The sequence below is a fragment of the Elaeis guineensis genome, chromosome 4 (assembly GCF_000442705.2).
Source record: "Elaeis guineensis isolate ETL-2024a chromosome 4, EG11, whole genome shotgun sequence".
Lineage (NCBI taxonomy): Eukaryota > Viridiplantae > Streptophyta > Magnoliopsida > Arecales > Arecaceae > Elaeis > Elaeis guineensis.
The window spans coordinates 20,366,948-20,391,383 of NC_025996.2; the positions used below are offsets into that span (position 1 = coordinate 20,366,948).

Here is a 24,436-nt window from a genome sequence, read left to right on the forward strand (position 1 = left end):
AAATGCATACATTCGTATGTAAATATAATCATACATCCTTTGTGTTGGGTTTCAATGGGCTGGACTAAAATAGGTTGACTATGTCTCCGTATAAAAGTTTCATCTTTATATCCGAGAAAATATAAGAAAACTGATAGGGCTGGTTCGGTTTGGTTTGATTCGTTTTTTTTTAAAACTCAACTCACATTCAAAATATTCTTTTTCAGATTCAAGCCTCTCCAATGCCAGATATTTTTTTTTTATAGAAAAAAGTAATATAAACCGAGCAAACCGTGCCCCTTTTTTTCTTTTTTTTATTTTTTTTTATTTTTGGGCATACCCTAAGCATCTGCCAAAGCTAAATAACTTAATCTAACCCAGAATTTTCTATATGTCTGTGTTAAACTCCATGTTGTTGTCATACTGGTATCCGTAGATACAGTGGTGGGGTCTCACATCAAATATTGGAAGAATAAAATAATAATTTTTTAAATAAAAAAAATTATGATAAATAATAAGATAAAGATATATATAATCAAAATTTTATAAAAATATCAATAAATATTTAATTTTATGTATAAATAAAGATAAATAAAAAATATTATTTTATGTCATCTGTAAAATAATTTTGATTGTATAAAAATTTCAATAATTTTTTCACATTAAAGATTGAATAATAAATAAAGAGTAAAATAATAATTAAATAATTATTTTTTTAAATTTATTATTTTTAATAAAAAATTAATATATAAATTAATTATATAATTTTTTTTCAAACAGGTGGATTCATAATGTGTGTAAGATTAAAATACGGGGCATATATATATATATATATATAATAATATTTAATTTTTTTCAAAATATTATAATTTTAAATTAAAATATATATATATATATATATATATATAATAAATATTTTAAATTTTTTTTTTATGGGTTGGGGTGGGGGAGGGCAGTGGTCCTCTCGGTCCTTCTTACGCTCCACCACTGCATAGATACATTTATGCGATCTTTGCCTCCATACTGTTGTCGTGTCTGGGCCAAACTAGTGGGCTCCAACCATCGCCTATGGCCTCGGCCCATTCGACCACTGCCGTACGTCCCAGGCGATGTCTGAGTAGCCCAATTTGCTTCCCTTTTCTCACTCTTTTACAGCTTTCAGCATCTGAGTTCTTCTCGCTGAGGGGATCATTTTAATCCCAGGAAGCCCAAATTCTCCTCTCCCGGCAATGCCGAGGGGTGCGCTGTCGTCTCTTTAATGCGGGGAGAAGAAAAAGAGACTTAAAAAAAAAAAGGGGAAAAAAAAAGAATCCATAGTCTCTTCACTGCAGTTCGATCTCCTTCCCAGTTCTCCGATCCTGGCCATGGACGAGACGCTTCCAAGACCGGCGAGTCACCAGAGCTCCCGAACGGAACCGAGGCGGAAGCCAAGGAGAGCAGGATCGAGCCCGCGGCGGAGGCCACGGAGGGTGGAATCGCGTCGGAAGGAGCGGCAAAAGAGCCGCCACCGGCCGGCAAAACCCAGCCGTTGAACGGCGATGGGAGCCGGACGTTTACGATGAGGGAGCTTCTGAACGAGCTGAAGGAGGAAAAGGGGGCCGAGGGGACGGAGAGATCTGGATCCAACGGCGGAGATGCGAGGGGGGAGAGCACTGCAGCGAGCTCTTCGTACAGGTTGGTCTTTTTTCCATTTCTCATTTACTTTCTTATCTTGTGAAGCTCGGGAAGGTAGATCTCGTGGATATAGATATATATATTTTGAGACAATTTATGGATTTTTTTGGTGACTCACAATTCATGGATTACCGAGCTTTGAATAGATGCTTAGCTGGTGATTTTTGGGAGAAATGATCTTACTGTGGATCGTTATTGGGGTCAACTTTTATCTTGAGTAATGAACTATGCCGGTAAATGGAAGGCAAAAATGTATCAATTCTTGGTTAAATTTACTCAAAGTTTCAACGATCAGCTTTGCTGGTTTTCCACTACAACTGGGAACTGTTCGTTTGTTCGTTATTAGGCATTGACTTCTGGTTCCATTTGCTGCCAATTAGTCTAGGAAGTCATGAATCTGCCCGGCAGTCAAAATGATAACCCTATGTAACTTCTAATTTCATTTGCTGTCAATTACTGTAGGAATTCATGAATCTACCACAGCAGTCAAAATGATAAACTTGTATAACTTCTAATTTCATTTGCTTTCAATTAATGTAGAAGTCATGAATGTGTCATATCAGTCAAGATGGCATCCTTGTATGCTGTCAGCATGCTTCTTGAACCTTATAATTCAGGTTTGCTCAACTCTAGTTACTGCATGCATGGAGATTGTTGGGATATCTTCATCAGTTGTTTAAATAACCTCGGCTTTTGTGTTAAGACTTTTGATGTTTTTGAGTGTCTTCTTATTTTCCATGTGTTTATGGATGCCTTGTATAAAGACTGATCCATTTGTTTTAATGCACCATGCTGTTAGCATGAAAGCATGTCATAGATCATAGAGGTTCAGCTCACAATGGTTGTCTTTCATAGTAGAGATGCATGTGAGGCATTCTTAAGTCATTTCATACAAAAAGTTGAGGTCTAAGGCCCCAAAAATTATTAGAAAACAACATTATCTAACCTTCTTCACTTGCCTCCAAAGTTCTGCCCTTGACAACTTTTCTTCTACTCAAATCACACGGATCGGGTAACAGTTGACATTTTTTTTTTCTCATGCAAGGCTATCTTCTTGGTAAAACAAACTATAAATAACGTCAATTGCATAACTATCATAAATGACCAAATTTCCAGTTAGCACATCCCATGTTGGGTGACTTTATCGGTGCCACCAGGTTAGAGGTTTTTGAACTCTTGTGTTTTCCTTTAATAGGGGAGTTCCTTTTTGCTAATAAATAATGCAAATCCATTTTTTTAAATTCTTTACGAGTCAACTTTCTGTTAAAAATTTCTTGTACTTTTATCATCCATTGTGTAGAAACATGCATCTCCCTTAAGTGCAATTTCCATGACAGATGTATGGCCTTGTTAAATGAGATTTTTATTTTATTTTGTTTTATTTTATTTTTTTGGGTCAGGCTTCTTAAATCTTTCACCTAATTTTATCATGTTATCCTCTTTATCATGTTCATTGAACATGTGTCCATGGTCTTAGAGAATTACTTCGTCCTGTTTTTTTTCCTTCCAATGGATGAAAATTATCAGCTCGTTTGCCTTACATGATGCACCAATTTACTTCAATAGAAAAGAAGTCACAATTTTTTCCAAATTTTCCCTTTGTAAAAGGGAATAAACTTCAGTCTTTCTGTTAACCTTCATTTTTGTTCCATTTCAGCCAAGATGGTTTGCAGCAACATTTTATGTGCCAGAATGATGTGCCATGGACTTGGTCAACAATGTTACTGGGGTGGATGAGGAAGGTCGCTCTCGCCAGCGAATCCTTACTTTTGCTGCTAAAAGGTATATTTTGTCATTAGCCTATCATTTTGTCTTCGAAGTTCTAGTGTCCAGTGTACTCTAAAGGAATTCCTCTGCTTTGATGTCTTAATTTTAATTTCATCATGGTCTAGCCCTTCCAAATTTTAAAGAGCAGCATGTCTTGTCTTAGTTGTGATGTTCATTTTGATGGTTGAAATTTGTTTCTCATCTATTCTCTTTTTGCTAGGTATGCTAGTGCCATTGAAAGAAATCCAGAAGACCATGATGCATTCTACAATTGGGCGCTAGTACTCCAGGTATGGTTCTGAACTTCTTTTTGCTTAAATTCTGCATTTTCTGTGCTTAAAGGTTTCAGTAATAAATGATAAATGCATAATGCTGGTAGTATTTGTAGGGTTCCCCTTGTGGTGTTTGAAGTATTCTTGCATGTCTCATGATAGGAAATGACATGACGAACAAAGTGCGCACATGCTATTCTTGTTACATGCATACCCATGGCCATAAACATCAGTGTTAAACCTTGTCCCTTGTTAGCTGATTAACCACCTACTTGCTTATGGCATGTTAAAAAATGTTTGTTGGAACATGTACATGTTTCTATTTAACTATGTATAGCAGATGGCATACTGTTTTGGCATTTGTAGGCATTGAAGTTAAAAGTGGGTATGAAGCATGCAAACATTATCTATCCTACAGTATCAAAAAACAAGCATGCAGGATGTATTTTTATATGACGTATTGACACATAGAAATCTCTTTTATCTCCTCATTAATCAAAGAATTCTTATATTATCTACCATAAGATACAACTTCTAACTTTGTCGAACATGCAATAGAAAATATATTGATTAACAGTATCTGCAAGATGAGTCGCTACTATCTAGTTAATGAGCATATGCTTATTTGCTATTCAATTTCTCAAATCAATTTTCTCCCAGTTATTTGAAAAAAAATGGCATGCAGATAGTTGCTTCATATGGCATCAATTTCATTCTATCATATATTGGATTTCTCCAGCTATCTTTAGTCATTCAGTTGTGGGGTGATCAGATCAGTTTTGCTCATGAAACACTTGTATTATAAATATATATAATACCTACTGAAAATGCCAATTTTAAGCTTCCTTTTGGTAGCGACTTCTGAGGTGGGATCATTCTGTTCTAAGTTCTTATTTTTTTTTCCTATGGCATGGCAAAGCAAGATAATTAAATTATAATAACCTAAGAAATCTGAATATCGAGATCCTACTAAACTGATGATCATCTGTATCAGTGAAACCTGAGATACCAGAAACGTATGGGCAAGCCTAGTCAAACTGTGCATCTATATTTTGCCCTTTGTGCTTTACAATTTTCGATTCGCAAACCTTCATTTTTTGTTCTTTGGCTCTGAAAATCTCCATCCATTTAACTTAAAAATCCCCTGTTGTTTCAAGTGCATTTGGTTAGGTCTTAAAGTGCAATTTGTTTCTAGGTGGGATTTTGGTTTGCATAACATTTTTGCTGTCTTCTTTACAGGCTTTCGTGTAACTATTATCAAGTATATATTTCTAATATCACAAACATCACCAATTTTTTTTGGTATTTAATATTCCAGAATTTATTACAAATAAAGCACAAACATGAATGGATAGTATAATTGTAACTAGCAACTGTATATAGTTATAAAAGATTAATATGGTCTGGGAAGAATGTTTCTCTGAACAAATCTCTGCACCATTGACTCTAAATGAGAAAACCTATGCCACGTAGCTTTTTCTGTTATTGCAACTGTTATTACTAGCAGTTGCTAAGATAAGAATAAAATGATGAATGCATTCTAATTTCTTAAAATAAACGCATTCTGCAACTACTCTTTATTTATGATTTTGTTTCAATTCAGGAGAGTGCAGACAATGTGGATCCAGATTCTAGCTCTCCTTCTAAAGATGCTTTACTTGAGGAGGCTTGTAAAAAGTATGAAGAAGCTACAAGACTGTGCCCTACACTTCATGATGTAAGTTTTTCAGTCCATTTAATTACTCTAGTGACATTTCAAAGAATATGTCTCGGTTGTTTTTTTCTTCATCTCAATTGCAGATTATATATTCAAGTTTCTTTGAAAATAATTGTCTTTTCTTGTTCTGATTCAAGATATTGTTGCAGTAGAAGTATATTTACTATTAATTGGCATAAATTGCAACTCCAGCTTGCACCATTCAACTTTCACATACTCATGGTCATTTAAAAGGTAAAAAAAGAATATCAAAGCTGTTCCTATATGTAAGTATACGCACAGACCATGATAAACATCTTATGTTGAAATCCTGTACATTTCTTGGGCATCTTAAAGTCATTATATTTTGAGTTCATGAGTGACTTAGACCATGCTTTCTCATACATATGCTTTTAGTGACATCTTGTTTAGGCAAATAGTGGAAAGACTCTGTAAAAAGTAAGAAGTGTGCACGAGTTTCATTCTGCTTGGAGAAAACATGTGATTGATTACATTGACAGATAATTCAATGGTCTTTAAGTAGAAGGTGGAAAAAAGTTTACTATGGGATGCTATAGATGTAAGGAGCTGTGGCACATGTTTAGTCGTTATAATGAGCTTAATTAGTTTCCCAATGCTAACAACCTAAATCCGGCATCAACCCTGATAAGCCCCTAAATTGTATGTATATTAGCAGACTGCTAATATTGGAGGATATCTTTGCTTGCAATTTCCTATATACTTGTTTCCTGTCTATTTTTGTTTCCTTGGACAGATTCACTCATACTTTTGATGAACTCTCTCTCTTTATTAAAGGGTTGCATTTTTATCTACAGCTCAGGAGCTCTTACGTAAGAATGAGTCTTTCATCTAGAATACAAAAATTTTAGAGGAAGAATAAAATGTTTCGTAGCTGTAGTCATTTTAGTATACTTGGATGTATCATTAAGGCGAAATTATCATCTTATGCAAATTAAGTTCTTCTCAGGTTCCCCTGTCCACGCATGTTAGTGTCCAGTTTGAGCTTATCTGTATAGTATCTTAACCTACTAGAATAGCTTGTTGCTTTTTGATTTGTTCTATGCTGCTAGTGCTACAATCATATGTTTTGCTGTGGCATTAAATTCAAAAAAAAGCATAGATCTAGATGGATGATTGGTCTTATTTCTTAGTCTACATCTTTGTATATTGACGATTGCATATGATCTATACAGATTGCTTACCAAGTTTTCATGCTTTGACAAATCATTCTTCTTTTCATAAGGCATATTACAACTGGGCTATTGCTATCTCTGATCGGGCTAAAATGCGTGGTCGCACCAAGGAAGCGGAAGAACTGTGGAAAAAGGTTGAACCTTATGGACATTTTAAATTTTGTACTTAGTGTTTTGGTGATTTAATTGCTGATGGTAAACAAGTGTCAAGCTTATGGTGTATATGTTCCTATGGTATAACATGATCATGATACCCATTAACTGACCATAATTTTGGTACATGGCATCATTTGGTTGCTTTCCTCACTGACATATCTTACCCTTGTTGCCTTTCTAATTTCATAAAATATCACCATGTCATGTTTAAATACAATATCACGGTCATCTTTCTTGATGATATTGTTTATAAACCTATTTATATAATATGATGACCCAGAGTTCTTTTTCTTTTTTTTTTTTGGTAAATTCTTGCTACAAGTGGATTAAGAACCGGCAGGACCATGGTTTTCCATTAAAGTAGCAATGTGTAGCTTTTGTCCATGACTTTATAGAGATCCTGCTCAAAATATGGTAAGGAAAGCTTAAGGTTATCAGAATGGTATATTATTAAATGCAATTTGATGTGGAATGTTCCTTAGATCCTTGCTTAAAATCTGTGGCAGTTAACATATAGTAAGTTTCTTAGACATTCATGGTTCACATCATCTGGTCCGATGTTATGATTTCTATTTTGTATCAAGCCGATTATTATGCTCTGAGATGGTGACTGCTATTCAAGTTTATAATGTTATGACATTGGTTTAGTAACTATTTGTCTACTCACTGTTGTTCAGCCTAATACATCTATTCAGAGGATACTTAGGTGTATGATATCATAATCATTCAATTTCACAACTGACATCCAAATTTTCTGTTGCAGGCGACAAAAAACTATGAGAAGGCTGTTCAGCTCAATTGGAACAGTCCTCAGGTATGCTGTGTGCAGACACATGTTATCCCTACATTATTGTACTCATTGTGTTATTTGATCTACATTTTTTCTGTCTCTGTTTATACTATTTTTTTCTTTTCGTGGCAAGGCATTGTACTTAGTTTCTGCACAATTTAACGATATTCTTTTTACAACTATTTTATGGAGACAACATTAGATTTACGAGCAGAGTTTGTCTAAGGACAGTTGTCAGATTTGATTTATCTTGCTCATATGAAGTTTTTGTTGCATTTAGTGCTGCAATCCTAGTAATATGTGAAAAAAATCTCAAGTCCTTCTGGGTCAACAAGCTTAGAGTTTGTGAAAGGACAATTATCAAAATTGATTTAACTAGCTCGTATGATGTTTTTGGTTACATTTAGTGCTGCAATCTTAGTCCTATGTGGAAATGATCTTCAGTCCTTCAGGGTGAACGAGCTGGGTATGATATAGGATGAGTTTCTATCACAACTATATCTCAATCGAAGACCCAAATGCATATGAATGATTCTTCCCTGCATATCCCAATCTGATGCATCATGTTGTGCATCTTAGATAGATTTCTGGATACAGAAGCTGTTGCAAGATCTAAATATTCATGATTCCGTGTTTCAGTGCAAGTGCCATGCTTATCTCTAGGTTCATTTAATGAATATATCTATTCCTTGCTACTAATTAGATTCAATAATCATGTGAATCAAGCACCTTTATTTATACTTATATGCAATGTTCAGTAAGACCTGCAAACTGAGTTATAGTTTTTGCCCATTAACTAATGGACCTTGTTTGGCATCGCATTAAGATAATTATTCTAGAAATTTAATGGATGATGAAAGAAAATTGTTGCAATTTGCCATAAAAAACCTACAGTGCAACTAAACTTCAATATTTGGCTTCAAAATGCAGTTAATTATGTTCATGATTTTTTGGTTTACCTATATGTTTTTAAAGCTTTAAAATTTTGTCCTGGACTCTGCTATCCCTACTTTGTAGTCCTAGTAAACTTTCCATTACTTTGTAGTCCTAGTAAACTTCCCATTTCTTCTATTTAGTCTTGAGGCAGGATTTGAACTATTTAGCTAATGCTGAAGTACTCTCATTTGTAATATGTCATCATGATACAATTGGAATCTGCTTTGCAATAATGATAGGGTTTTGGTAGGCAATTTTATGTGCTTGACCAAAATCATTGGGAACAATCAAGCTTTCTACTCCACACACTCATGCATCATGTTGTACTATGTAAACACATTAGTAGCCTACAATTTTAGCTAAAGTAGTAGAGTCAGAGTATAACATTTCCAGTAACTGATTTTTTCCTAGTGGTGGCCAAAGTTCTTGTATCCCATGTGGTAGGAAAGTAGGGCTGAAAATGGATTTGGTGTATTCGTCCTTGTTTCCTTACTTTTTCAATGAATACAAATGTGGATATTAATATTAAACAAATACCAAAATTATTATCCATATTTGTTCTAAACAGATATGGATATGTATTGAATATTAAGTACATCTTCAGTTGTTCTAAATGGATACAGATGTGAACTGGATCTCAAGCATATCCATGTTTTTTCTACCCAAATATGGGTACAAGTTAGATACTATTTTAGATAAAAATTGGATTTTGAGCTGAATTCAATGATAAGAACTGATGTTAGTGCTAGTAAAGAATAGAAATGACGAAAGAATTGCAATTTTATATTTAACTGCACTGTCAGCAAGCATTTATTAAAGCAAGATTATAATCATAACTATAAAGCCTTATAAAAAGCAAGAAGTAGATCATAAAAATCTAAACATAAAAATTATTCAAAAAGGAGAATAATTAGTATGTCTCATGGAGAATCCAAATAATCTCCAACACTCTCCCTAGTTGATGAACGCATGCTCGTCCATATTAGTAATAGGAGTCCCTAAGTACATATATGACAGAATGATAAAGTCAGTTAAAATGGGCTGAATATTCCTAAACTAAATATTCGCAATAATGTCATCCAATTATTAAAGAGAGGGCATGAGACTATGAGGGAGGAGAGGAGGAAGAGAGACTGAGAGAATGATACCTTTGCATGCTGGAATGCTAGTTGAGTGAGAGACGGCTATCCCAAGGGGAGGGGGTTGTGAGCTGAAACTAATCTGAGAGCCAGGAGGTGGAGGTGGCCAAGGTAGAGGTGTCTGGCCAGGGAAGAGGAGGGAACCATTTGCCATGGACAGAATCTCTGAAGGAGAGACTCTGCTGCCTAAATCCTCAAGATGAGGGAGCCATGGCCCCTAATGGTGTAAGGGAGGAGGGTTGACCATTGTCGCTGGTTGGGAATGGCACAGTGATGGATCTTCAAACTCGTCTATGACACGATGGCCATGAAGGTCTCTGAAGAGGAGCCTTCTCCAATCTCTGATGGAGATCACTGGAGGTGATGAAACACTCATTCATGGCCAATCATCACTAGTTGCCAGTTAGGAAGGTTGGGAAAGAGGGGCGGTGTGACCTCTATGGCATATGAAGATGGGAAAGAGGAGCGATGCATCGTGATGGGTAGAGATTTGAGATGCATGTATTATGGGTAGGGTCTAAAATAGGGTGGTTCTAGACCTTGACTGTGTCATATGGATATCTGAATCTAGAAGAAGCCATGGAATCCAAATTCGTACCCCTATTCGGTAAATTTTCTAAGTATCTGGCTGTAACTGGATCCAGATGGATACATAAATTGGTACCCAAATATGATTTGAATGAGATCAAGAATTTCGGAATTGGTACCAAGCCCCATACCGATTTTGATGCGGTACGGTATGGTATCGCATATCGTACCATACCGTACCATGTATCGATACGCCATGGCATACCGATTCGATATCGGTATGCCAACCATTTTTTTTTTGTTGAATTTGATTTAATTTTTTTTAATTACTTTTTAAATTATTTTATATCCAAATTAATATTTATTTAAGTCATATAACAATTCTACCATCCAAAAAAAAAAAAAATCTAAAAGACAAACAATGTAATAATGCCAACAAATATATTTAAAGTGCAAATTACAAAGAATAATATGCTAATCTCAGGATCTCTATTGATCGAATATCTCGTCGAATGTTTGTGTCGCTCGTAGATACCGGATCATCGACATACTCCGGAGGAACATCAGTCTATCCTTCTAATCAAGTAGCACTGTAATCCTGAATATTCATCTGATGAGGTATCCTCTCTGGATTGTAAGACATATCAGATCTCTCGCTTATCTGACTCAGAGAGGTATACTCAGGATGATGGTATGGCTATAGAGGGGCCCATCCAAATATATCGGTAGCAAAATTCGATCTATAAGGTGCTCCGGATTGCATTAGATAGTAGCCACTGGAAGTCGATGTCTCGTATACACCATATCCATGTGGATCATAAGCTGTTTGGGGGTGATAGGATCCATAGTACGATGATGATCCAGATACATCTATGGATCCTACTCCATGTGCAAGGTCATCTGCAGCTGTATCATACGCTGGACGATCTCTGGGAGGCCGTCGTCTATATGAGATTGTCTTCTCATGGGGTCTATCAGATCGTCCATCATGATCTCTATCTTGTGTGGCATGTGTAAATTGGGACTCATCGGTGAATCGAATACCATCTTGCGGCTGTATTTCATGAATAGTGATCTCGTATCCTCCAGTCTCTTTCTGATCATCAGATCCATGACTGCTACCATCACTTTCACTGCCGTTGGTCTCTGAATCTGAGTCAACTGACTTTTGTACTCTCGAGGGTGCTGCAACCATTTCTTTTTCTTTGCTTTTTCGAGCTCCCTCAGTGCCCTTCTGTGATCAGTCTCATCTCAGCATTTCTCACTCAAACATCTTGCTGGATGACTCAGATATGGAGTCACGTGATGAATGACTCTTTGTGATCTCTCAGACTGTGGCTGATCAACTGGAACTCTATGTGAATATTTCTATCTGTCCACTATCCTGAATCCATCCTGATCTCTCTAGCTACCACACTGGCTGGTCGTGGAGGAGATCCCGACTTATCAAGCTTCGGCTCCTGCTGCTAGCCTGCAAGCCATCTAATCATCGGATTTTCATCATCAATGGCATAATCATCTATCGTAGGATCTGTATACTTCAGCTGTACTTTATCTTGGACATATTTTAGCCTTAATCTCAAATTATAGTGCACATAAACAAGATCGTTGAGGCGCTTCTGTGTCTGATGATTTCTCTGTTTGCTGTGAATAAGAACGAAAATTGATCAATTGCACTCACACCTACTAGAGGTGACCGTCCGAAAAAGAATACGAGTGGCCATATTTTTCAAATTTGATGCGGACTGACCAAAATAAATCCACTGTTCAGCTGTCAGAAAATTAAACAAAATTACATATCAGATTTTATAATATTAGTAGTCATGTAATATCAATAAAGTCCTCATTGTTGATATATAATTTAATTAAATTTATCTTCTTTTTACTTACGACAGCTGATGAGACTCCAAAGCTATCTGTTTTCTCTCTAAACTATTTTGTCTGTAAAAAATATATTCATTTCAATAACAAATATATTGTTAAGTTAAATGATCGCACCTTAATTGATCTAACATACCTCTTGCGGACACATAGATGTGATTTTGGGATCGGACACCATCTTATATATAACATTACGCGGAGTAGTGAGAAGCTCATTATCCATATCTATCTCGGATATGCTGTACTGGAACCTCGTATTTAAATAGTAAGCTGAAAATAAATTTCACAAATGATTAAGTAAACTTATACTAGTACAAAAAAAGAAAAATTTTCAGATGATTGTTAAATTACTGCTTACCGGCTAGATGCAAATTCTATCCATCTGATAGTCCCAGCGGCGCTCAATGATGTTGATGTATTTTCGGACATTGTTGGGATTTATCTCACTGATCTGTTGCTTTATCTTCTCCATCATATGATACAGAAAATCCATTTGGAGATATCTTCGCAGTCCACGATGCGAAGTACCTCATATAATGGTTTAATAACCTTCACTATTTATTAGTCCGTTGCCAGAATGATTGACTGATCACCAAGTTCTCCATATGACTTTTCTTAGTGCGGGCCCTCGCATATCTGCTTTTCTATCATTTGGCACTGACAAACATCTAACACAAGGTTGTTTTCTTCTGTAGAAGCTATCAAGTGCTATGTAGTTTGTAGCAAACGATGTGATACCCAGTCTCAACATCTCCCTCTCAGTATATTTTCGCATCAATGACAGCACCTATGTATGATTGTATATAAATTTAGTAATAGATTGGGCTGTATCCACTATTGCTGCACTCTACGAAGCTTCTAATATCCATCAACATGAGTTCAATGCAATGTACAGCACATGGTGTCCAGTAAATATGCGATCTCTGCTCCATCAGTAACTCGTCAGCGGCCTTATATTACGGTCCATTATTTGTGATGACTTGCACGACATTCTGCTCTCCAACTGAATCAATCACTTTTTTCATCAGTCCAAGGATGTATGCGGCATTGTGCACCCTATCTGAAGCATCAATTAATTTGTAAAAAAATATTTTTTCATCATAATATGTCAAAAAATTTATGATACTTCGTCTAGTTGGATTGATCCAACCATCACACATTACTGTCAGTCCGTATATGGACCATTTACTCTTGTAAGAAGAGTTCATCTCTCCAACTCTTCTTTATTACTATCAAGAAGTTGACCATGGATATCCCTGGGTGTTGGGAGATTTACATCGGGTCTGCAGTCTGTATGGCTAAAATGGCAGATCGATAGTAAGTATTGCTCGCTATATTTACTGGAATATGGCTAAAATAAAATCATGATCCAATAGCTCGCCACATATCTTTTTCTTATCCTTTTTCAGCATAGTGTCAATCCTCTGTTGTTTTGAATTCTTTCTAGAAAAAGCATGTGAATCCAAATCATGAATGGTGGCTCCTATTGGAATATCTCTGTTGGACCCCTCCTATTGCCAAAAATCTTAGTATCGATGAAATACTCCTACCTCTACTGACTGGCTCCCTGACAGAGGTGGTCCTTTTAAACTCAGACTCTCATCTAGCGGTCGCAGAGTCAGACTTCGATTCATAGAATGATGGTCCAAATCGCTCTCTATATCTGGCCATCTCTTTCAATCTGTACTGATCATCCAGACTTGCTTGAATTGCAGCCTCAATCTCTGCCTCCTCGTCATATGGAGCAGAGGCCTCCTCTGACTTTTTGAAATGATAGGAATGTGGCTTTCCAACTCAACAATCCACCTCTGCCCTCTTCTCCTTTGTCCTCTTCTTTGCTGCTTCATAAGTTATCGAAGTGCTTATGAATAGGGCTGCAAAATATGACCCGACCCGCCAACCCGACCCGTGTTCGACCCGCCATAAACAGGTTTGGGTTTAGGTTAAATGGGTTCGGGTCATAAACAGATCGATCCGTTTAACCTGTTTAATAATTGGGTCGGATATGGGTTTTAGATATCTGACCCGTTTAATCCGTTTAATATCTAGATTGGATTGAGTTAGATAACCCATTTAACCTGTTTAACTTATTTCTGACCCATTTAACTATTTAACTGTTTAACCAATTTAAGACCTGTTTAATCTGTTTAACTCATTTAAGATCCATTTAACCTGTTTAAAACATGTTTAATCTGTTTCTGATCCATTTAACTTGATCCGTTTAACTTGTTTAATCTGTTTAACCTATTTAACTCGTTTAACCTAATTTGATCTATTTAATAAATGGGTTAAACGGGTCGGGTCGGGTTATCTGTTTAATAAACAGGTCGGGTTCAGGTTTGAATTTTTGACCCATTTAATAAACAGATCGGGTTTAGATTAATCATTTTTTGATCCGATCTGTTTATGATCAGACCCGTTTATGATCGATCCGATCCGTTTGCCACCCCTACTTATGAAGTGCTTCTTCATAAGCTGTCAAACCTCCTGTGGATATTTTGGACACATGGCCACATCTCGATAACCACCAACCAAATGCTACTTCAACCTAGTCATCCTTTCTCCCTTAAACTCTGTATCGCACCATTTGCATCTCTAATAGTGTCGAGCTGAGAGCATCTCACCATGCTTCAAGCCAATGTCACGCTTTGGATCCTTCTTCTTACTCATTTTTGCAAGTTTAACAAAATACGATAGTTTAATAAATTTTTTTTTTATATTTTTTTGAATCTAATTTTTTTAATAAATTTTTTAATATATATATTTAAAAAATAATTAATAAAAATTAATGATTTTAGTGTCATCATGTAGATCGTCTAATGATCTACAACATATAATAAAATCATACCAAAATCATAAATTTTGGCATGATTTTTTTTTATTTTTCTACTTTTTAGCTGTTATTGGCCAAAAAAAGATGAAAAATAAAAATTTAGTGACAAAACGTAGGATTACCTTACTTCCGATCGAAATTTGTTGCTCTGTCAAAGAAGCTGTGGAATTTTTTCTCTTTTTTTTGGGCTTTGTTTGCACTCGTCGTCGAAGCTGAGAGTTTGCTCTCGAGCTTCTCGGTTCTCAGGTTGAGGCTATCAAATAAGGGTGCAAATGGGTCAGGTCGAACCGGATCATGAGTGACCTCGATGGTCGGGTCGAACTAGGTCATGAGTGACCCCAATCCGATCCGATTTTTTGATCGGGTCTGAATATTGGATGCAAACCCAGTCCTATAGAAAATCGGGTCGGGTCGGGTCCATGATCAAATTTTTTGATCCAATGGATCGTTCGGGTCGGGTTGGGTCCATATATAATCCGACTCTGATCCATAAAATATGGATTCGATTCGGGTCCGAATCGGATCGGGTCGGTTCAGCAAAAATTTGGATCCAATCTAATCCGTATCAGATACCTGTATCACTTAAACATGGCATCTTTGGAATGGTACAGAAATTTGAATACTCTGCAAAAATGATATATTGATATTCTATGGGGCTTGCCTGCTGTCCCATGTTGCTTTAGAAACGTATGATAGTAGCTTAAACGCGTGGCATAACGATATCATTTTGTAAATATGAGACATTTATACAAAAAATAACTTTAACAAAAACCAGATTGAAAGCAAAAAGGAGTTGTACTGATATCAAGTTTTCCTTGCCTCCTCACTGGAGTTCAACCATCCAGATCCATCAACAATATTAAAGAACAAAAAACATGTCTGCAAAAGAAAAGTATTACAAAAAGATCATTATCGATCACCAAAATTGTATCACCAATACCCCTAACGCCAAATAGAGCTATAATGTAAAAAATTGCTTAATTAGTCTTTCAGCCTGGACTTTCTAGAAATTCATCATCCTGCAGTAACTGAAGGAATTTCAAAACTCTGGTCTGGATAGATTAGGTAAATTATTTTCCTATATCATGTTCAATGTACTAGAAGGTGCATGACCATGTCCAAAGCTTTATGCAACTTAAGCATTTAGATCATGCCAAGTGCATCTGAGAGGCAGATGCCCAGGGGAGTGGCTTAAACTCAGAGGACAAGTGCTCTCTTGGTTCTCGTGTCATGCTTAAGTTCAGCAAAGTTTGTCGCACAGGACAGGAGCACAGAAATGGAGATACATGGTTACCGCATCTTTTCAGATATGAAAATCTGATCTGAAAATTGGAAGAAAAAATTATGGTTACCGCATCTTTTCGGATCTAATCATGGTTAGACTCGGAAACATTAGAAAAATTAGATGGGGTTTTCTTTCCATGAATAAGAGGAAGGGAGGAGGCGTAGGGGGTAGCCGTAGGTGGAGGTGGAGGAGATAAATAGAGCGGTGAAGAAGATGCCAGCTCGGTGAGGACATGGCGAGGAGGACGGAGATGAATAAGTAAAGATGTAGGAGTAGAAATCAACCATGACATACCTTGAGATGCAGATCTAGGGTTTTGCTATTTTGGAGAAGGGCACACTTTGAGATGAAGCAAGAAGCAGCCCAAAGTCACCGCCTTGATGGCCACCAAAGTTGCTAACTCGCTGGGGAGAAGGGAGATATGAGATTGATTGGGAATGGCCGAACAGGAACTCAGGAAGAAGATGAATGCCAGATCAATTTGGGAATGGGATGGAGTATGCCCTAATAGTAAAACTAAGAGTCTAAGAGCCAAGAGGGCTAAGAGACATTTGTCTAGTTCGGGTTTAGTTGTTTCATATTAGGGTGACCACTGACTCATAATTTATTTGTGTTTGGGTCCTGTACAATATATTCGGGTTTTATATTGGGTTCGGGTTGGGTCAGATCGGATCGGGTCATTTATTTTAAGATCCAAAATAATTCAAAAATTTTTGCGGATCGGGTCGGGTCGGGTCCAAATTCAGTAAATCCAGACTCATCCAAAAAATAGAATAGATCTAATTTTAGAACCCGATCTAGATCCACGGGTCTTTTAAAATGGTTTGGGTCGGATCAGGTCGGGTCACGAGTCAACCCAATCCATTTGCAGCCTTACTACCAAATTATTGGTAGCCCAGCCCCATAAAGGAGACAAAGCCACCCCCCCCCCCAACATGGGCATGTCGGTACTCGGTTCACATGTGAACTGAGCCAAACCAAGCGAAACCGCTCAGTTTTGAGCAGTTCGGCAGCGAACCGTACCGAACTGAACCGAATCGATTCGGTGCTGTTTGCTTCATTTATGAAAAAGGGAGGGGGTGAACCGGACCGGTTCCCCCCGGTTCGGTTAGATTCGGTTCGGTATGCCCCATACCGGTCGGTTCGGGCCAGTACGAAAATTTTGAATGAGATATAGAAGCAGATGTGGTTGATAAAATTTGACCCATATTCAATCCTATAGGATTGCTGTCCAAGCAACGTAGATTTTAGCATCTAGGATTGATTTATGGCTGAGTTGGACTAAGAATTTGAATAGAGCATGGACCAAGGTTGTCAAAAGCAAAAGGCGCCCTTAAGACAATAGAAACCCCATATCTTCTAAGATGTTGGGCACCAACAATGTGCTGGCCTGAAGAAAAGCACTAATTCATAAACTAAACAAATGCATTAGAGATAAGTGCTTTTTGTCTCAAAACAACACAAACATCATGTTAATAATTCAAGTATCAACACCCTAAACCATGATCATCTTTAACATTAGATACAATGCTCCACATCTTTCAAACAATTTTTTAAGTATTGTGAGATGGGTTTGTTTCAGTTTTTTCTTGGAATTGGAAGCCCTGTATCCAGATGCTCGGGATGGTGGATGTTTTGTCCAAGTCCATTTCCCTACTTGTCTCATCCTGGCACGGGGGATGGGCCCCGTCAAAACACTTAGGATGGTGGGGCACCCTACCATCCTGCTAGTATTTAAAAACTTGATTTCAAAACATCATATCGGAATATCACCATCCATGACATACTTTTAAATTTAAGGCAGTGAATTTAAACTGCTAAACATCCTTAAATAGCTTTAAAATTCAAGTATGAGAACAAAATACCACTTCCCAAACCATATTTGATATTAGCATAGCCCTTATTTATAAGCTCTCTAGGACCAAGATGCCCCTCAAGACGGAGCCAGCAGAGAACTAAAAGAATAGGCAAAAAACAGAAAAGAAGAGCAATGTTGGACCTTCAAGATGTGCTAGCTTGAACACCTTAGGGACTGCCTCAATAAAGTTGCCTCGCCCGAGGATCATTTAGGAGCTCAAGGATCTATTTGCTTCGCTTCAGTGCGTAGGTCAGCATGCTGAGCGCATTTGACAACACTAGCATGGACAAGCACTTTTGGTGGCATGATGAACAGTACCTGATTTTGAACCTAACTTTGGTGAGGAACTTTGAACTAAGGAGAGAGGGCATCTGGTTAACAAGTAATATAGATGTAAGAAGACATTGTGCATCCAATCCTCAAGTTTCTTTTATTCTAGGAAGCTTCTAAAACGGGAAGCCTGGTGCATGCCCACAACTGTAGGGTTTGGGAAGCCAGGGAAGGTTCAGATGTGTGCAGCCTTATCCTTGCACGTAGAGAGGCTGTTTCCGTGCTTCAAACCTATGACACCTAGGTCACAATAGGGCAATCTTACCATTGTGCCAAGGCATACTATTCGTTATGGGAAGCTTCTAATCTGACAAATTTCCCTTCTTTTCAGAATTATTCCACTTGGTACTGATTTGTTTGGTAATGATTGAAAGAGAACTTGAATATCGTTTTTGCATTTTGACTCGTTTGTGGATGAAATTGGCTCATGTCAGTGAAATTCATGTAGGCTTCAACTACTACTTCCTAATTATCAGCATTATCTGGCCAGGATCAATATCTTGTGGATCATACTAATCTGGCACTTTTTGATACTTAAAATCCTAATGCATTTCAGATGAACAAAGCAAACATTTCTTACCAGTTCCCATGCAGTTTTATATCAGTACTTGAAACAATCTTTATATATTTCAACCAAAACTTTAGAGCTCAGTAACATTGTTGTTGTTGCCAATCATTCTATGGAATGTGAATCAATGAGCTCAACAGCTGAATATCTTGTCAATAGACTTCGCATTGCATCTTTGCAAACTATTGGTTATCATTCTGTCAATGGGAGTGATAAGTGAGGTTTATTCCTGCAGTTCCCTGAGATTATTTCATTAGAATTTCTAGAATAGTTCAGTCCAACTGTGGGCAACTGGGGGAAACTGTATTCTTCTGCATGTATAATGCTCAAGGTTGTTCTCAATTTCTGTGGTCCATCCTGGTTGTTTATTAATGCATTGATCACTTCTTTTTCCTTTGTGATTAACTTTACTTCTCCATCAAGTTTTTTGTAATACAAGTATTTCCCCTTCAAATACTTTGATATAATAATAATAATCAAGGTTTGCGATCTCAGTACTGGATCCTGTACCGATACCATCCTGTTACAGTGTCAGTACGTGGTTCAGTACGATATGAGATAGTGTATTGAGTGTCAATATGGTATGAGACAGCGTACGAGTGTCAGTATGGTATGAGATAGCATACCGGTATAGTACCGGTATGGTATGGTATACCCTATACCAGATAATATAGGGTGGTATGCAAGACCGTGATAATAATACTACTAAATTAAACTTGATGAGGCCTTATCATTTATTCTCTTCTTCTTTCATTGCAGGCACTTAACAACTGGGGTCTTGCTTTACAGGTGAGGTTATATTATGATATGCATGCATAATCTTCCAAAATCAACGGTCTTCTTGGATTTGGAAGTATTTTTTTAATGGTTCTGTTTTTACTTTAAGAATTATCTTTATATTCTTTGATTACTTTTAATTACAATACAAGCAATGCAGGAACTCAGTGCAATTGTTCCTGTTCGAGAGAAGCAGAATATTGTTAGAACAGCTATAAGTAAGGTAGAACTATCAACTTTAAGCATGATACCTAATTACCTGCCATTGTTATATTCACCTGCAATTTTGTTTTTCTGTGTGTCCCTTCTGATAAAGTAACCTTATTGCTTTATTTGTGATATATTGTATCCACTTCTTCTATGTTGGCAGTTTCGTGCTGCAATCCAATTACAGTTTGATTTCCATCGAGCAATTTACAATCTTGGGACAGTTCTGGTTAGTGTCCAGTGCTCTATATACCATCTTTTGAGTAAATATCAGTATTTTGCTTTGTAAAATTCTCCCTTTTTGGGGATGTACTTTCAAAACAGGATTACAAGGGCAATATTCTTTGTATTTCCCTGTTAATGATGAACTGTGCGATCTTTGTTCTATCATATTGCAGTATGGGTTAGCAGAGGACACTTTGAGATCTGGGAGACTGGTCAATGCAAAAGAAGTCCCTCCTAACGAGCTTTACAGCCAGTCAGCTATTTATATTGCAGCTGCACATGCTCTGAAACCAACTTATTCAGTAGGTTTCCTTCACATAAATTTTCCTCCTCCATCCCGACTGTTTCTTGGATTGCAATCTTACGCTCCACAATATACATATAGTCATAGATTCTGTCTTATGCTAGTGGTGCGTTCAATTGTTGGTAGATGTTGAAGCATTGATTTAGCCTAAGAAAAGCCTCTGAAATTCAATATTTTACTTGCATGATTGTTAAGTGAATATGAGGCCAACGGGAGGTATTGTTGGCTTTTCTCAAGTGAGAAGATTGCTGTATTTTTGGAAGAACTTCTGTATGTTTATACAAAAGGTTATGTCTGAATTCAATGAAACTTTCATGAGAATGAGGATGTGGCTTCCTTCTACATAATTCTTTCATGAGAAGGTTATGTCTGAGTACAATGAAAACTTTCATGAGAATGAGAATGTGGTTTCCTTCTAAAGAATTCTCAATTATTGGTACCTGAATGCATATCATAAAGTGCGACATCCAGGTGTCCTATGTTCTGTAAACAGCAGTTGTTAAAGTGACTCAATGCATGATGTCTAGCTGTACGATATAAAGATATTTTTACTGTTACACTAAGTGTACTTTTCAAATGCATGATTTGATGAGGAAAGCATATGTCATTTTATTGATGATAAATGGGGAAATATATGATTTTCTGCTGAGCTCAAACACTTGGAGTAAATTTGTGATAGTAGATATGTTGCTAGCGGTATTCCCTTAAGAGCTATTTTCAGAATTTCATCAAGCTTTGACATTTTATGCTTGTGTAAGCATGGTGATCCATTCTTGGAGAAGGGTCATGTCCATTTTGTGCTGTACTCAATTGAGCAGAGGTGTCATTGCACCAGAGCCTTGATGAATTTCTGGAGTGACACTTCTGCCCTCAAATGCTTCATTTTTGGACTCCTGTAAGCTTTTTCTTGTTCCTATTTTTCAAATAGGAAATGCTACTGATAGCATTTTGGGTCTTCTGCTACTATTAGTGACAAGGAGTTGTTAATGCTCTATAGAATGGTTTCTATTTCGGTGGCCTTTGTTTGGAGAGTACAGAGAAAATTTAACTATTATGTTCTGTCCACAGCAAGCCATTTAGAATCTCAGTCTTTTATAATTTTATCTAATAGATTATAAAACTGGTTAGAATCATCTGATTAAAAGTTCAGACTTGGACTGTCCCATCAAGGCTTATTCTTTTGCAGCAACAGATTATGTAAATAGTTTATATTCCCCTTAATTCCTGATAACTGACAACTCTGTGCTTCCAGATGTACATGAAACCTGCAACTTCAGGTTTTACCTTTGAAAATATATTATCGAGGCTTGATTTAGTACTTATCAGGAAGCTTAACTCAAAACATTGGAAAAACGAAAAGCTTAAAGTAAGACCTTTTGCTTCTATTTGTCAATTTTAGATGAAATCGTGAAATTGGCTGAAAGTCGACTGAAGCGGTCGAATTTGACTGCAAGTGAGTTTTCAGGGGTTAGCTCAACAGCTTTCAGTGGGAACAGTGTGGCTGAAACTTTAAACCTTGTTGCTATTAAATTTTTAAAGGTGGTTTTGCTCTTCAGATTTTCATGTTCATAGTGTGAGATTCCTGTTTAGATTTATGTTTGGCTTATACATTAATGTGATGTTGCATTTAGTCCAATCTAAGTCCCCATGTTTCTGGACTGTCATGTATGCTATCAAAATATACTGCAAGATACATGAACTTAAGATTTGATATTGTTGGGGTTATGTAACTTTCTCATTGTTTTGCATTTTTTGCCTTTGCTGGGGTGTTTGCCCATGCCATTAGATAATTTCTGCAATTTCAGTGAAGGCTTTAGATTACTTTCCCCTGAGGACTCCGAATTTATTTTTCATTTGTCTAAATGATGCTCATCGTTCCTTCATGTCTTTTAATTTCGATTGTTCTATCATTGCTCGATTTGTGTTACTGGGAGTATTATTATTGTTAGTAATATTAGTGTTAAGCATTAGTATTAGAAGTTGTTGTAATATACTATTATTAGTAGTAGTAATCGTCATCTTCTACTCATGCCCCTCCATAAGATCTGTGATTTGAATGCAGGTTTCAGTTTATTCTCTCTTGAGGACTCTGACTTTGGTCTTTAATTGTCCAAACAATGCCAGTGTTCCTTAATATCTTCTAAGTTCAGTTGCTGCCATTGTTCCATGATTTCAAAGAAGGCTTAAGTTTATTCTCTATTGAGGACCCTTTTCTTTTTATCTTAGATTATCTAAATCAAGGTTTGTCATACTGATTCTGTATTGGTGCCGAAGTGGTATGCAATCTGGTACCGTATCAACACTTGATATGCCTTGTTGTCTTATACCATACCACATGTCAATACTATAATAGGATGGTGCCGGTATGGGGTCCGATACCAAGATGGCGAATCTTGATCCAAATGATGCCAATTGTTCCTTGATGACCTTTAATTTCATAAATTTTATCATTTCTCAATGTTAGGCTACGGGAAGGTAACTTCTAAATTTATTCTCTCTTGAGGACTATGTGTTTGGTCTTTGTTTGTCCAATTGATGCCCTTTGTTCCTTCATGTCTTTTAATTTCGGTTGTGCGGTCATTGCTCGATTTTGGCTACTGGAAGGTAAGTTCCTCAATTTCAACAAAGGCTTTAGTTTATTCTTTCTCAAGGATTTTGAGCTTGGTGTTTGATTGTCCAAGGGATGCCCATTGTTCATTAGTTTCTTTTCTTTTACAACTGGTAATTTAACAATCCAAGACCTCACCCAAATAGGCTAGCCGAAAATTAGTATTTAGATTCTTTGGTCTTCTATAAGTACCCAAGATCTTCCTAGTGAATAATCAATGTGGGACTAAATATACGTCTGCATAGATCTTCACATTCTCTCTCCATTTAAGCCCTGGCGTCATCGTTAGGCTAAGGGTTCAAATCTATACATCCATTCATAAACACTATGATCGGTCCATAGTCAGTCCTAATAAACCCGTGCTGCAGTATCCCCTAGTTTGCATAGATTGTAGACTGAGTCGGCTTTGATACCATTTGTAACAACCCAGGACCTCACCTAAAAGGGCTCGTCAGAAGTTATTATTAGGGTTCTTGGCCTTGTATAAGTATCCAAGATCTTTCCAGTGAATAACCGATGTGGGACTAAATACACACCCACACGGATCCTCATAGGTAAATAGTGATCTGCATCTCCACTTTCTGTTATGCTATCATCACTTCCTTTTGGGCTAGTGGAAGATGCATGTTGACATAAAGTTCCTTCTTGAAGTGAACTTGCATGTTTTTGCTGAAAACCTTAGTGAGAACTTTAACTAAACCAACTAGCTATCGCTTGAGATCATTTGAATCACACTGCATTTTGCACTGCTCATCCATGCATAATCATCCAGCCTTATCCCAGTTATTTATGTTCCATGCATAACGATTTGCTGGTCCATTTCCTCAAGCACTTTAAAAAGATCATCATTTGATTTATTGAGTCATTTCCAATATGTTTGATCAATTCTTGTGAATATGTTGCTCCTTGCATATTTTCTTGGCAATTGTTTCCCCAGCCAGCTTTATGCTGGAATCAGTGCAACCGTCTTCGTTTTCTTTTCTCTTAGTTTGTTGTTCTGGGATGCTTAAGCTTTTTTGGACTTTGGAAGGTTCTTATTCTATCATTGAAGTTTCAAAGAGTTTCAAGAGCCATAATTTTATATTCTAATTTGGAATTTGAAGGTTGTTGGCCATCTTTCCTATCCCTGTTTTCCTTGTTGGAGGTAATTGAATTGCAATGCTTTTTCTGACTGTGTTTTGATTTCTGTGGCTTTGACTTCCGGTTGTTTTGGAAGCTACTGGGTCTCCTTTTCCCATGTTGGTCATCTATAATAGCTGGCATCTATGATTTTTCACAAATTCATTGTCATTTCACTTTTTTTCTGTAGTGTGTTTGCCTCGTTGACTCTCTAAAAGAATATTGCTCACCATTTTTATGGTTTATATTTTTTTCCGTTTGCCCATTTATGTGTTGTGTCACAATCTTTA

At 36.9% G+C, this 24,436-nt stretch overlaps 1 protein-coding gene across 1 annotated transcript in view; it reads left to right on the forward strand.

The window, feature by feature from the left end:
- Nucleotides 1–1,264: 1,264 nt before the first annotated feature.
- The window catches only part of LOC105043475 (protein HLB1), a gene marked incomplete at its 5' end in the record, with an annotated part of 31,904 nt that continues 8,732 nt past the window's right edge, over nucleotides 1,265–24,436 (forward strand). The window contains 11 exon segments of the mRNA XM_019850185.2: nucleotides 1,265–1,653; nucleotides 3,311–3,351; nucleotides 3,354–3,435; nucleotides 3,641–3,710; nucleotides 5,296–5,409; nucleotides 6,653–6,736; nucleotides 7,522–7,572; nucleotides 19,666–19,695; nucleotides 19,844–19,906; nucleotides 20,054–20,119; nucleotides 20,289–20,417. Of these exon segments, the coding sequence (XP_019705744.2) occupies nucleotides 1,265–1,653; nucleotides 3,311–3,351; nucleotides 3,354–3,435; nucleotides 3,641–3,710; nucleotides 5,296–5,409; nucleotides 6,653–6,736; nucleotides 7,522–7,572; nucleotides 19,666–19,695; nucleotides 19,844–19,906; nucleotides 20,054–20,119; nucleotides 20,289–20,417 (1,119 nt within the window).